General features: G+C 38.3%; 1 protein-coding gene and 1 long non-coding RNA gene across 4 annotated transcripts in view; one reads left to right on the top strand and one right to left on the bottom strand.

Moving 5' to 3' along the window:
• Nucleotides 1-378: 378 nt before the first annotated feature.
• ntng2b (netrin g2b) overlaps nt 379-16,112 on the bottom strand; it is a 76,635-nt gene continuing 60,901 nt past the window's right edge. For all 3 annotated transcript variants that reach the window (XM_058759229.1, XM_058759228.1, XM_058759230.1), the window contains 3 exons: nt 7,076-7,243; nt 4,467-4,601; nt 379-1,463 (listed from right to left, as the gene is read on the bottom strand). In XM_058759229.1, coding sequence (XP_058615212.1) covers nt 1,246-1,463; nt 4,467-4,601; nt 7,076-7,243 — 521 coding nt within the window. In that variant the 3' untranslated portion in view covers nt 379-1,245. The remainder of the gene's footprint in view (nt 1,464-4,466; nt 4,602-7,075; nt 7,244-16,112) is intronic.
• On the top strand, nt 2,123-14,187 carry LOC131529460 (uncharacterized). Its single transcript, XR_009268107.1, has 4 exons — nt 2,123-2,658; nt 2,753-2,844; nt 3,200-3,295; nt 13,671-14,187. It is a non-coding gene; the product is annotated as an uncharacterized LOC131529460 (long non-coding RNA).

Genomic DNA, 16,112 nt, shown 5'->3' with positions numbered 1-16,112 from the left:
CATCAGAAATATATTCTTTGGTTTTTCTCATTGTGATGGATGATTAAGGGAATTTGGGCTTTGTTTTCCCTCCTATTCATATTTCTGTGAAACAGGAAGCCATGGCTGGATAATTTCATGTTCATAATCACCCTGGAGTGCTCAAAATTGTGAATATGAATGGGAATATACTTCAGAGATATTTTACTCATAAACATTTCTAGGGGTGCCAATAATTGTGTCCAACGTGTATTAGAGAAAAACATTTATTTCATAATGATATTTCCCCCCATTTTAAATTCTTATTATCCAATGAAAGGTTAGATTTTTGTGAATTTTTAAATAAAAGATCAAAAGGATTAACAATGCAGATTAATTTTCACAGCCTTCTTTGATCATATTTACCAAGGGTGCCGATATTTTTGGTCATGACTGTACATTTCAGTTTAGTTTGCCATTTATTAAATTCTGCTTGGTACATTTAGTGCGTAAATTCATCCTCTGTAATACCTGACAGTGTAAACTGTACATTATAGATTCTCTTACTATAGTGTGCTGTAAAGTTTACAGTGTAATAAAACCTTTTGCCTCTTATATAGATCCAAAGCAAAAATATTCTCTACCAAAAATAGTCAAATAATGTGGGTTTATAATAATTCCATTTGATTAGATATCTTCTTTTGCGAGTTGAATAGCGTGTTCGTGTCCCCAATACTTCATAAATATCAATGATCTCTAACTGTGGCGACAGACATTCCTATAACAACCAGCAGTACAGTGCCTAAAATCTTAATAGTCATGATATAACAAATATCACAATAATATCATAATCTTTGCTTTTTAGCGAATAACAGTGAGCGCTCGTTAAATACATCTGAATGTTAAAAACTGCAGCGAGGGAGTGTAAAAAAAAACAAAACGTTAAGCCGGACCTTTCCTGAAAACAACGTACAGTCTCCGATCACTGTGAGGACACGCCCCCTACATTGACCAATCAGAGTGAAGGAAGTGCGGTTTGTATTACATTTTGCAGCTTTTGCACAAGAAGCTCACTTCTTGTTGATATTGTGTGTGTAGTGTATGTGTTTTTGGTATTATTCGTCCTCAGCGTATATGTGAGGCGCACATTGAGTTCCATTGATTTCCAGCTCTTCCAGAGTCTTTGTTTCTCGTTCTTGTTGTCCTGCAGGGCGTTCTGCACCCTGTAGAGGGCGATGCTGAGCATCTGGCCCTCTCGGTGCCTGCTGGTGGGGAAGCAGGGGTCTCTCAGGAGGCAGCGGAGCCCAGCAGGGTGGCGAGGAGCGGGAAGAGCAGAAGTGCCAGGCTCAGTGTGAGTGCGCTGGCACCGTTGCACTTTTTGCCTCCGTCGCAGCGCGACTGTTGGCACAAAACACCCTTAAAGTCCGGCGGACAGCTACAGCGCTGATTCTGAACGCACGTCCCCCCGTTCTGGCACAAGAGTAACTCATCGTCACACACGTTCGCTGTGGAGAAAAAGTTATGTACAAGTTATGTTATGTTCAAGCAAATACACCCTGCTTTTCTTAGACTAGTTTGGAATAATTAAGATTTTCTTAATGCTCTGCATTTATTTGATCAAAAATACAATAATATTGTGAAATATTATTACAATTTAAAAGAGCTATTTTCTATTTAAATTTATTTTAAAATGTAATTTATTATTTTTATTCTTCAGCGTCGCATGACTCTTCAGAAATCATTCTAATATGCTGATTTGCTGCTCAAGAAACATTTTTGATTATTATCAGTGTTGAAACAGTTGTGCTGCTTCTCTTTTTTTTTTTTTTCTTTTGTGGAAACCATGATACAGTACCTTTTTATTCAGCAATAACGTTTGGTCAAAAGTTACAATAAATACATTCATAAGGTTAGAAAAGATTTCTATTTCAAATAAATGCTGTTCTTTCGAACTTTCTATTCATTAAAGAATGCTGAAACGAAATGAAATACAGTTTCCACAAAAATATGTAGCAGCACAACTGTTTTCAACATTGATAATAATCAGAAATGTTTCTTGAGCAATAAATCAGCATATTAGAATGATTTCTGAAGGATCATGTGACACTGAAGACTGGAGTAATGATGCTGAAAATTCAGCTTTGATCACAGGAATAAATTACATTTTAAAATATATTCAAATAGAAAACAGTTTTTGAAATAAGTTGTAAAAATACTTAATTTCTATCTGTGATATTTTTACCTTTATGACCAAAAGAGACTTCTTTAAAAAAAAATGTATTCCAAACGTTTGGTCGGTAGTGTAGTGCAGTGCCTCTCTCTCACACACAGAGCCACGGTCATTTGCTTAGTGGCTTGTATATGTGTCATATTTAACATGGGCTTCTGGTGTCATTAAAAAGCCACAATGGGTCGCAGAAGTCTGGGTACTAATGAGACCAGGTGCTGCACACCTGACCCCAAACTGTCTCAGCAGTGAACAATGAGTGTGTGTGTGTGTGAGAGAGAAAGTACAGAAAATGATAAAGAGGAGGATGACTATGGCTATGTTACTATATACTTTTTCTGTTTCTGCAGTATACACTATGCATATAATACCAGGATGACCTACTACTACATCACACTGCACTGAGCACAGTATCCCAAAGTGCAACATGCTTGACTTGACCTTCCACTTCCAGAGTGAAGAATTAATGCTAAGTAATATTTGTCACAGTATTTCTCTTGTATTTTTTTTTTTTGATGGTATAAGATTTCAGTGGATTTCCGAGTGAAAAACGACATGTTTCTACAGGTAAATCTCCACCAATCAGTGAACTGCAACAAGCTAATTGTGAGAAAAATAACACAATGCCCATCTACTCCCATGAAAAGACTTTAAACATGGTAGGCAGTGTATTGTGTATAATACAGATAATTAATTAAGCTTTAAGTGTGCCGTTCTAAACATAGCCCAGGAAAAGACTGTATATGAAGGGTTAAATGGGTCTTTTTTTTGTTGCAAAACTGAAAAGGTCATGAGATTGTAATACAAAAAGTTCTTAAAGACTTGCCTAAACTATGTAAAAACTTACTCCATTAACCAAACGGTTCATCCTCTGCATTTACTAGAGCCAGTAAATACTCGCTGCATGCAGATCCACTTAACCCAAGAACAAAACAAATCTATTTGAAGAAAGTGACTAATCCAGCTCCGGAAGTGTGTCCCTAATGGATTCTCCTCTGTTTTCCCTTCTCACAGTGCTAGCGGTTCTGGCCATGGGCCTGTTTCATCTTAAAGATGGATCACGGGGAAAACGCTGTGCACAGGGCTTCTAAAATCACCATGGGAATCCAGGTACAAATGTGATCATTACCCCACAAACCAGTTTCCAATGAACAAGGGCTGCTTAGAATCTGCATGGCAGCACATCATTTGAATACACAAATAGCCAAACCCATTAAACACCAGTAATATGCTGGGTTTTTTTATGTATCTAATGCATCGTGATAAGGGGTCAGACTCCTGTCAAATCAAATCAATCCCACCCTCTTCATTATGAGACCACACCCCTTTTTTGTGCTACACAACTTGGAACAAATTCCAATGTTTGAATCAGAAACCGTGCAATTTTTTTAAACAAAAAGTAAAATGGTCACTAGTAGCCGAGTATCAAAATGCGACATTGCTGGTAGATGGTGTGACTACACATTTTAAGAAATCACAATAATCCACAACACAACTCCAATCCATTAGTTCACGTTTTGTGAAGTGAAATAATCCATAATAACGCTTATGCCAGAGAGAAAGTTCATCCCCTGTTGTCCTCTCAGAACAAAATCTATTCGTTTAGAGCTGTTTTGGACTGTTTTGGCTTATAAACGGTGCTTGATCTGTGTATATTTCTCTTCTGATTCAGACAAGATTACTTTTTCACTGGAGAAAGCAATATTATGGATTATAGACTTTTATTTTAGACAGAATCAATGGTTTGCAGTTAAAAACATCTTAATGATGGATTTGTTTCTTAAAAAACACACAGCTTTTGGCTTCACAAGACATTAACTGATGGACTGGAGTGGTGTGGATTACTTGTGATGTTTTTATCAGCTGTTTGGACTCTCATTCTGACGGCACCCATTCACTGCAGAGGATCCATTGGTGAGGAAGTGATGTAATGCTACATTTCTCTAAATTCCCATGAAGCAACAAACTCATCTGTAACTCGTATGACCATAAAGTGAGCACACTTTCATTTTTGGGTGAACTAATCCTTTAAAGCATCTTTCTCCTTTCTCTGTTATTCAAAAGTAGAATTAACATCGCTTTAATTTCACGGTGTAAAAACTTATGACTTGGAAACAAAAGCCTTGTAAAGGACTGAGCCAATTAATATCTGATTTAAACTTGAAATTGGATGAGGAGAATGGAGAGGGGATTGCACACTTTGACATTGATTTGTTAATTAGATTGGAGAGTTGAATGAAGTCTGATTAGGAAGTGGTTAATGAATCTGGGAGGTACTTACGGAAACAGCCCTGTTTCCAGTAGTAACCGGGGAAACAGTCATCACATTTGACTCCGGTAGTGCCCTCTTTACACTGACAGAAGCCGGTACCATTACAGCGGTCGTGCAATGAGCCCATCGTATTACAGTTACACTCTGAAAAGAAAGAGAGAGAATTAGTTAGGGGGAAAAGGGTTGAACTTTTAAAACATTACATATGCTAAAAAGGCTCAGTGGTTTCCTTGTTATTTTATTTTTTTATTTTTTCTGTTGGCAGTTCTGCATGCATATGCACATATGACATAGATTTCTCTTGCATGCACTTGAGGCCGTTATATTTATTCATAAAAATGTCATCTTAGTGCATACTTAAGCTTTGTTTGCGTTGTGTAGTTGCTTTTTTTGTGGTTAGAAAGAATAAATATGCTATTTGTTTATATTGAGATGTAGTTGACCAATGTGGATGTTCTGTGCGTTCACATATCTTCCGTTATAGTGCTGTCAAAATAAAAATCCCAAATATCGGCCGATATATCGGTCAACCATCTAATATTGAGCAACAGTATAGTTTTATGTTGTGTTCAAGCTATGTTGGAAAGATCGTATTTATAAGTTGAATGAACATGCTTCACACTATATCTTAATTAACAGTAGGAAATGCTTGAAAATTTCTTTAAACTCAGAAGAAAATTATCGTTATAAATTGTAATTGTGAATGTTGATGGTACAGTTTCGTTTTTATGCATTTTCTGAACAGTTAACAAAGAATATCAACAAAATGTGCAAGAAAAAAAATCATTTAGCTGGTTTTGCTAAAAATCATTTAGCATCAAAATCCCATAAAATAACTTAAAAATATATATATATCTTAATAGTTGCAAAAAGCCTTAAAAAAAAAAGTCATGTCATGAAGTTTTGCATACAATGCACAAAACAAAACAAAAACCCCAAAAAAGTAATGTATTGCATCACTTTTATAGTGCAAGGTAGCTGCAAATTAATCATTTTGATGTTTTCTTATTTTTAGAAACTATCTACCGATATTTTTATACACATCAGTATTTTGCATTGGGCTGCAGCCAACTGCATTAGAATGAATTACTGCACTTCCGTGAGAACTCCTGAAAATAGACACTGTAAACTCAGTGCTATTGTGAGCTCAGGATGAGGTAAATGTTCTCCTCATGGAGATCTTGGTGTTGACCCTGTGCCATGTTGGCACCTGGCACACACCCGATGAGGGCGAGTTCATTTGTGCTGACTTCACAGCACGCTTTCATTTACCCCGCGCCCTGCCTCCTCATGCAGCAGATGGACTCCCTTCTCCATCCTGGTACTCTCAGCGTCGCGCTGATTTAAGAGCTGTCACATCCGGGTTTATTTCGGGAAGTTTATTTGAGGACCGCTGGGAATCTCTAATATGACTCTCCCAGGATGATAATGTTGCAGTTTAACTTTGCTGACCGTGGCGTCCAGCGCAGCTTTGTTTCATCTTGCATTTTTTTTCTTTCCTTCTTCCCTTATTCATTTGTCTGTGTATAATGTTCTACTGATTACATCCTTAGTATTTTTCTCCAAGTATGTCTCTTTTGTTTCAATTAGAGGGATTTCCTGTCTCCTTTAGGTGTTCCTGACTGCTGGGACAGGCGCTCTGTCAGATTAACGCTCGTAATCTGAGTCATTTTTTGCTGAATTGCTTTTAGTGTCTAAAACTGACAAAATGAATCAGCCACCAAAGACCGTGCATTGTATAGCACTGCCCTCCTTAGTTTTACGACCTTAGTGGATGCATTAAATATTGTAATTTTGTGTGATTTAATTGTAAATATTTTAATTTCATTTCAAGTATGGCTCACTCTGCAGTAATTGCCAATAAATAAGTGCGACATTGCAGTTCTAGTAAGGTCATGTACAACAGCTTATAAAAGGGCCCAATGATAATCAGTTTTATTTTTCTCAAATTCTGTTTTATATTTTCACAAATTAGGTTTTGTCTGCTTTGATTTTTCAGAATTGATTTTTTTCCTGTTTTAATTTGTCTGGATTTCATTTCAATGGTTACATAAAATTTTCAAAAGGCATGTCTAATTAATTGAAATCATAAAAACATACAATTCAAGATTAAGAGACTGGAAAAGCACAGAGCCAGACACAAGCCCAACTCCAACGAAGTGCATGAACTAATGGCAGTGCGTAAATCCATAAGTAGTTCAACCAACAAAAACAAATAAGATCCGCACACAAAAAAGGCCAAACTGCTCATATGAATTTATTGTCCAGAGGCCACAAAAAGTGCATACACATTGTGCATACACAAGTGCAATTTAATATACATTTACTGTCAGAAACGGTGGTAATCCAATCAAGGCTTAAAAAACAATTTAATTAATTCTTAAAAAATTACCATGTTTCTGTTATAATTTCTTCAAGTTAAAATGGACTTTTATTTCGACAAGTTGTATTAAAGACCTTTTTTATTTGTTTTAGCATCTGGGAATTGAACCCGTGACCTTGGCATTGCTAATGCCATTCATACTGTTTGAGATACAGTATTGCTTGAGCCAGTGATTTAATTTATTTTGCACAACATTTGTGCACATTTCAGATATAAAACGTACACTGTTACTCACCAATACACACATTCTCATCATCAGGCTCTGCAGAGTTGTTTTTGAAGAAGCCCATGCGACAGTGTTCGCAGTTCTGACCACGCGTGTTGTGTTTGCAGCTCACACACGTGACTATGTTCAGGAAGTCGATGTAACTGCAGCGATTCGAGTGTCCGTTACATTCACAATCTGACAATGAGAGAGAGACGTCATCTTAAACACTTTTCATTTTAAAGTAAAGAAGGGTTAAAAGAGAGAGAGAAGAGTTCCTGGAGATAATGAGATGAAATGGGATGCGAAATGTCAGTCAAGCTGCTGAATACAGCATGTAAATATGGGCGGGTATATGTTAATGAGCTTATGACATCATAATCATGATGATTTTAAAAACGATTCCATTTTTTGCAGTTTATTTTAAATGCTCTGGGTGGACTAGGAAGTTTTGTGTTGTGAACGTTAGAGTATGACATTCAGACTACATCAATCTCAATGCTGAATCAAAGAAGAGCTATTGACTCTTTTTTTTTGCTTCACTTTGTGTCTTTCCTGCTGCGCCCAAAGTATTGACGGCTGAAATGAAGATGTGTGTGTGTTGCTGACAGGGCGATATCTCACACACTCTTACGGTAGTCTTTCCCACACCTCGTGCACGTGTGTATGTGTGTGTGTTGCGTGTGTATGTGTGCGTGTGCTCCAGGGATGTTGGGAAATCTGATGACAGATGTTTTTCTAAAACAGCTGTTTCTCCGTCTTCTGAAGCAGATCTTTTTTGTCAAACTGCTGGGTTTCTCCCAGTTCCCATTCACACCTGTCCTGTATCTTTCTCTCGTGTCTGTTTCTTTCTGTCACTCACAGCGAATCAGTGTCTAGTGCATCAATGAAGCACAATTTAGTGTCGCTCCTTTTTTAGAATCTGACCCAGTGCCTGCCAAGCGTCACACGGCACTTTGACCTCAACGTGATAGATACAGTGTACATAGTAAGATATCTTTTTTGAAAGAAAATACTACTTTTGTTGGATGCACGTAATTGATCAAAATTGAGAGTAAAGACATTTAGAAAGTTACAAAAGATTTCTGTTTCAAATAAATTCTGTTCTTTTAAACCTTTTAAACACAGTTAACCATTTAAACATAGTAAAGATTGTATAGCTAAATCTGATGTTCTTGATGTCGCGATTGCAGTATGTGTCAGTTCGAGTACAATTAAGGCAAAACCGTAATCTAATGGTATTTAATCTACAAGTGAACCTATATAAATGCGTGTGTAAATGCATATTAACCAGACCATTTAATCAGCTTTACGAATTCTTAGCTATTTCAGATTTTTTAAAATCAGTTTAGACATGTCTTTCAAATATTTATGTGTACTTTAAAAGCTAGAGAGTGAGAACTCAGTACAGAGCCTGTCTCAGCACATAGGAAAAGGCAAATCAATTAAATATAAATGAGAGTTACACACACACACACACAAGCTGATCACAACACACTTACCTTATATATCACACATAATAGAGAGAAGCAGGGATAAAGGGATTAATGAGAGTTAGAACGCTGGAGACGGAGTGACATGCTGAGAAACATCAAACTCAGCGAGTCTTTAGTTTTTGTTCTAGAACTTTCTAAAGTACTAGCCATTAATTCACATCTTCACTGAAATGTGTTCTAGAACTCTTCACAGTTACCTGTACCTCTATTGAACTAAAGCCCAATTATATACCTTGGTAAGTTTGGCGGCATATTGAAGACAAGGCTGTGAGTGCATGCGCTGTATGAAGGCCCTAGATCACAAATCATTTTCACAACTTACAACTTTCAAAGCTTTTTTTGTGGAATTTTTGTCTACTGAAAGTCTTTTGGAAAGATGTTGGGTCAATTGACAATCGGTATGTTGTTAAACAACAGTACAATCGATTGAACACACTGTACTTCTATCCCTCACAGCCAGAGATGGAAACTCGAGTCGCACTTAAGTTGCATAAATAAAGACTTGGGACTTGACTTGGACTCGTGAGACTCGTAAAAAACACAAGTAATTTGGTATGGGAGTTTATATGAATGTATCCTCTGAGGGGAACTGGCTGTCTTTAGAAAAGTTTAGATGGTATTTTCTTTTCATCTTGCCTCTGTATAATGCATATTAAAGTAGTGTTCATAACAGCAGCACTGCTTTGTTTACAGCGGCAACCAAGGAAACAATGTTTAATTGCTGTTCAAGCGCCACCTGCTGCCAGAGAGTGAATCTGCGACCTAATTCAGCCTGTCTGCTGTTTTGTTTCGTGCAGATGTTTTATGTAAAATAGCTTCACAAAACTAAAGTCAGACCATTTTGTTTTTGCTTCAGATTTCGAAATTATACAATCCAATTTAGATTAAAAACTGCTCATGCTGCATGTATGCAGCCTCTTTGTTTGGATTGTGTTGTGTTTAAAACAGTGGTTGCCTCTAATTTTAAATTGAAAAAGCACAGACAAAGCCCTAGTTTGTTTATATGAGATTTCTTTCATTTGTGTTATTCGTTTGATTGATTGGAGTTTGTTTTAAAATTTCAATTTAGTTTTGTTGTTTGACATTTAAATTTTACAAAGAAATGTGCAGCATTTTGTCTGACCATTAATAAAATGGACACCTTTTCATTTCCAAGTTTGTTTTTTTTGTATTTTTTTTGAGAAAATCATATCGTGAAATCAGAATTTCAAAACCGATTTAGCCTCAATAACTAGCTGAAAGAACTGTTGCTAATAAATAGAACAAAGACTTGGACTCCACCTCAAAGACTTAAGACTTGACTTGGACTTGGACCTCAGAGACTTGTGAACATGTCTGCTCACAGCCTTGTTTTAATTCCTGTCAAAAATTAAATATGTCTGCGCCGATAGCCTTGTGGGCAGCATGCCGAAATACAGCGCTGTTACGCTACGGGTGTCCCGTGTTAGAATCCCAACTCGAGGACCTTTCCCAATCCCGGCCCGCCCCTCTCTCTCCCACTTTTCTTCCTGCTTCTGATCTTTCCTGTCACAATAAAGGCAAAAAAATGCCAATTTTTGGCAAAAAAATTCAGATTAAATATGACGGTACCCTGACTAAGGTCTATTGAAAAATACTGTGTTCTATTACTCTCCTTGATTCATTAAAAAAATGCAGCAGCATGAACTTTCTACAGTACATCAATGAAAGTGTCTGCTAAATGAAAAATGAAAATTCATTCGGAAACACTTTAACATTCTGAGTAGAACTGTTTAGTTACCTAGCGCTTCTAAATAACTCACTGTTCCACACAACTCGTTAACTACAGTTCTAGAGACTAAAACATGTTAGAGTTTGAGTTGTATGAACTACAGTAGCCGCTTTTCCACTATTGGGCCGAACTGTTCTAAGTACTGTCAGGTACGGTTCCAGTTGTATTTCCACGTGAGCCTGGTACGGCACGGCATGATTACAAACCGTTCTTGGCCCGGAATTCTCGGCACGGTTAGACCGTACTGAGCCGTGCTGGTAGAGTGCGTGTGCTCTGTTGCCTGGCTACCAGTTTCTCCATAGCTGGCTAAGCGGAAGCACGCTATTTGATCAAACAGCTACACTACGTTCAATATAAAAAAGAAAAAAATGTCTGAGACAGTCAAATATCTGATCATTGTCCATATCGCTGTTTACATTACACTTGCGTTACCAAGGCAACGACTGATGCATTTGTATTACGTTAACGGGCTCCGTTATCAGCACCACAGTGGAAAATGAAACCGTATCTGTGCTGACTGGCCCTGATCAGCACGGAATGGAATGGTTAAGCAAAGAGAACATTTCGGCCCGATAGTGGAAAAGCGGCTAGTGAGTTCTAGAACCCATTTGAGTTGAAGGTTCTAGATTAGAATCTAGAATGTTAAAGTCTTCTATTTAGAACATTCCCTCATTCTTTTAAATACTGTGATTCTTTCTCACCTTTGAAGTCGTCATATATGATGCCTTTTAGCTGTACGGTCTGTTGCCCTCCAGATAGTAAGAACTTCAGAAGAGCTTCAGAGAATGAAAAGTCCTATTTTTTACAAAATGTTCATCTAGAAACCTACTACGACAAGCAAAGCAAATCGAGTCTACGACAAGCAATTCTCCAGCTATCTATCCACATGTTTAAGGGAGGGGAACAGAATCATTGGTTGAGACATTTAACAGGCACAAAAAACCACTACCAACCACTACCAACCATGTATACTGTAATATATTTATATACAGCCTAAAGTGGAAGACTATAGAAGCTAATGCAGCTCCTTACTAATGTGGATTCTAATGACTACTATGCATTAGTAGTAATAGACTTAACCAGCCACACAAGTCGACCTCACGCCATGGATACCTTTTTTATTCTCTTCATCTTCTCTCTCCCACTTATGAATGGGTTTTACTTCACCCTCTCCTTTACCATGCTCTTCTGAGTGTTTGTGTGGGTCTAGACGAGCAAAGAGAAGAACTGAGCAATCCACAGGTTTGTACTACATTCTGTATCTACTGCAGGCCGTTTGAAACTACCAGCTTAGCCATACCTCCAACAGCTGTGTGTTTATGAGAGCCTTCCTCCTCTTCTTTTGTCTTTCCTTTTTCTGACTCCTTTGGTTTCTGTAGTACTGCGATGTGATGCTTTGGTACTGATTCATGTGGCATGTGTTCTGATGAAACTGTCTCTACTTTTGGCAGCACAGATCCATGCATTGTCTCTGACTCTGGTACTGGTTTATGAGATTCCCTTTTTGGCTGTGTTGGTATGTGTCCATGAGATTCTAATATTGATTCATGAGGTTTCACTATTGGCTGATGAGGTTTATGCATTGCCTCATGATGATGTGCTATTGGCTCATGAGCTTTCACTGCTGGCTCATGAGGTTTATGCATTGCCTCATGATGATGTACTATTGGCTCATGAGGTTTATGCATTGCCTCATGGTGATGTACTATTGTCTCATGAGGTTTATGCATTGGCTCATGATGATGTACTATTGGCTCATGAGGTTTATGCATAGGCTCATGATGATGTACCCTTGGCTCATGAGGTTTATGCATAGGCTCATGATGATGTACTATTGGCTCATGAGGTTTATGCATAGGCTCATGATGATGTACTATTGGCTCATGAGGTTTATGCAGCGGCTCATGATGATGTACTATTGGCTCATGAGGTTTATGCATTGCCTCATGATGATGTACTGTTGGCTCATGAGGTTTATGCATAGGCTCATGATGATGTACTATTGGCTCATGAGGTTTATGCATTACCTCATGATTATGTACTGTTGGCTCATGAGGTTTATGCATTGTCTCATGGTGATGTACTATTGGCTCATGGTGTTTCACCATTGGCTCATGAGGTTTATGCATTGGCTCATGATGATGTACTATTGGCTCATGAGGTTTATGCATAGGCTCATTATGATGTACTATTGACTCATGAGGTTTATGCATTGGCTCATGGTGTTTCACCATTGGCTCATGAGGTTTCACTATTGACTCATGAGGTTTATGCATCGGCTCATGATGATGTACTATTGGCTCATGGGGTTCCACCATTGGATCATGAGGTTTATGCATTGGCTCATGATGATGTACTATTGGCTCATGGGGTTCCACCATTGGATCATGAGGTTTATGCATTGGCTCATGATGATGTACTATTGGCTCATGAGGTTTCTCTGGCTCATGAGCTTTATGCATTGCCTCATGATGATGTACTACTGGTCCATGAGGATTCACTATTGGCTCATGAGGATTCACTATCGGTGTGTGAGTATTTACTATTGTGTCATGAGAATTCACTATTGGATCATGAGGTTTATGCATTAACTCATGATGATGTACTATTGGTTCATGAGGTTTCTCTGGCTCATGAGCTTCGTGCATTGGCTCATGAGGTTTCACAATTGACTCATGAGGTTTATGCATTGTCTCATGAGGATTCACTATCAGCTTCTGAGGATTCACTATTGTATCACGAGTTTTCACTAATGGATCATGAGGTTTATGCATTGCCTCATGATGATGTACTACTGGCCCATGAGGATTCACTATCGGCTTGTGAGGATTCACTATTGGATCATGAGGATTCACTATTGGCTTGTAAGGATTCACTATTGGATCATAAGTTTTCACTACTGGATCATGAGGTTTATGCATTGCCTCATGATGATGTACTATTGGCTCATGAGGTTTATGCATTGCCTCATGGTGATGTACTATTGGCTCATGAGGTTTTACTATTGACTCATGAGGTTTGTGCATTGGCTCATGGTGTTTCACCATTGGCTCATGAGGATTCACTATTGGCTCACGAGGTTTAAGCATTGGCTCATGAGGATTCGCCATTGGCTTGTGGGGATTCACTACTGGCTCATGAGTTTTATGCACTGGCTCATGAAGTCTCACTATTGGTTCATGTGGATTCATTGTTGGCTCATGAGGTTTATGCATTGACTCATGAGGTTTTACTGTTGGCTCATGAGATTCTGGTACTAGCTTGTGAAGTTTTACTATTGGATCATGAGATTTCTGTATTGGCTCATGAGATTCTGGTATTAAGTTATGAACATGATATTTATGCATTGGCTCATGAAATTCTGATATTGGCTTGACAGGCTCTGGAATTGAGACAGCAGATTCTGGCACTGGCCCAGCAGACTCTTCTTCATGCTTCCCAGAAATCCTCTCTTTCCTCCCAGAAATCTCCTCACCCTTCCCAGAATCCTCTACTGGGGGTGGTGTAGGGAATGCTTGGGTGCAATCATTCAGATAATCAAAAAATTGGTATGTACGCACAAACACATGCTTTACAAACATCTATTGAACACCAAGTAGACTAGCCAGAAATAACAACCTGTACATTCATCATAGGATTTTCACACTATACTGAATCACAATGATCTTAATCTATAGCAACCATAGACCACAAAAACTCCTCTGTGTTCACTACTACACTTTTCATTATTAACCACAGGTTAGAAAAAAGTCACCAAAACCACATCTACCACAATACTAGAAGTCTGCCAAACTCTTGATGGCCTAACAATACCTTTGACGGGCTGTTTCTTAATTTCTCCGTGGTGTGTCCTCTCTTTTTCAACAGGAAACATGTTTTGTCCTGGGTGCCTGGGTTGGTGATTATGTCTGTGAGGAACTGTAGTTTATCAAAAAGAAGAAAATGTCACTTAGGCACTTTTGCCAGAATGACATAACACCAACAAGAAGTCAATCTCCATGAAATGATCTAAATTACATATTACCTTCTTCTTTTTTTGTGTTCATTCTCATTGTCTACTTTTTGACAGTTATCTTTACTAGTTCCTTTGGATAAAATTCTGCTTTGTGCAGCACTTTTAATGACCAGCCAGACCAGTTTTAGAAAATAAGAGATTTTTGGGAAATAATAAACGATGTTAGTAGTAAAAAAAATCTAAAAGGGTTCCCAAAATAATGTTTAATTTATTTTAATTATATTGGTTTAATTTATGTCTGTGCTTTATTGATGTGATTCTTAATTTGAATCTAGTTTCAAACTAAAGTGCCTGCCCTTCTGAGTGATATTCTATTTGGTTGGAAGGGTGTATGTAGTACCTAAACACATTAAAAGTGGCATATGACGTTAAACAGACAAACCAAACAGCAATTAATCTCAAACGACAGATCGGTGTTGTTTGAGGTACACAGACACTCCTGCGTGTGAACAACGACCATGCCGTAATTTCATCAACACACGTACGCCGTATCCTGCTGGGAATCTTAAAGATCTCCACCTTTATTAAAACCATCCGAGGAGCTGCTCTGTCTCACGTCTCAGCTGAAGGCTTTATTCCTCCTCCGTTTTTTTCATGCCAGCTTGGCGTTTTCAGATCTGAGCTCGAGCTAGAGTTCTCGTTCACTCGTTAAACGTCATGCAGTATTCATTCCTCGGGTGTGTATGCGCGCTTCGATCAATGAGTGTGTGTGTGTGTGTGTACGGTGGTTCTTTGTTTTATATATATTCTCAGGCTGCCCTCATCCGCTTTGCGCTGAAAGATGCAAAGTCACTCTATATTTTGACAGGGGAAAACACTGTCTAATTGAGCATTGATTTCCCACTGCGCACACTGCTTTGGAGCCGTTACCCACAATCCTCTAGGGGTACGTTTGAGTAGATGACTTACTGGCAGCAGAGTCACTGAGCTCTTGGCTTGGCTACAGTGCTTTGACTGCCAAAACAAGTGTTTGAAAGATGCTTCTATAGCATACTAACAACACTAGCACACACACAAACTAGTGCCCGTAACTTACCTTTGCTTTCTATATGTGTGTTAACAGGCCCCTCCTCCAGGGGTGTGGCTTTGTGGGGCGTGTCCTCACTGAGAAAATGAGAAGGGGGTGTGGCAGGGGGCAGGACTTCTATGGTGGTATAAAGTGCCTTAGGCTCTATTTCAGTTGGTGGGAGGTGGTGTTCAGGAGGGGCATCTAATGGGATTTGCGGGGTGAGTGTAATAGAAACGGGTTAGAGAAACCAGAGTCAGCATGGAATACACGCACACACACAAAGTGCTGAGCTTTACAAAACCGCTTGCATTTTAAATCTTCTAGTTTGCACACGGGGGGCGCTAGTGTCAACTGGAATCCCACTCTGCACTGCAGAGGCGGTTATGAATTCAATTCATGTTCAATCTGTGTATTAAAATATTCAGAACAGGGTACGAGCATACTGCTTACCATGCAGGGTTGTGCAAAATTCAGAATAATCGGCTCCCTTTCAATTCATGAGTGAATTTGAATATCTATCTATCTATCGTTCTATTTATCTATCGTTATATTGTTCTATCATTCTATCTGCCTTCAAGCTTAAAGTCTTTTTGAACCTTTTAAACTTAAGTCAGTTTGTTTTGATAAACTTTGAAATCAACTTTGAAATATCAAATCTGAATTTCAATTCATCTTGTGTGCTATAATAAATCAATTTTGAATGACGCACAACCCTGATATTGCCCACTGTTTTTAAAAAATGTGATGCAGTATGTAGTAACAACACATTTCTAAAATACAAAAATTTCTAAAATTGC

This window comes from Onychostoma macrolepis, chromosome 21, assembly GCF_012432095.1.
Source record: "Onychostoma macrolepis isolate SWU-2019 chromosome 21, ASM1243209v1, whole genome shotgun sequence".
Lineage (NCBI taxonomy): Eukaryota > Metazoa > Chordata > Actinopteri > Cypriniformes > Cyprinidae > Onychostoma > Onychostoma macrolepis.
Note: the sequence above shows the minus strand (reverse complement) of the source record. Positions and strands in the feature narration are given on the sequence as shown.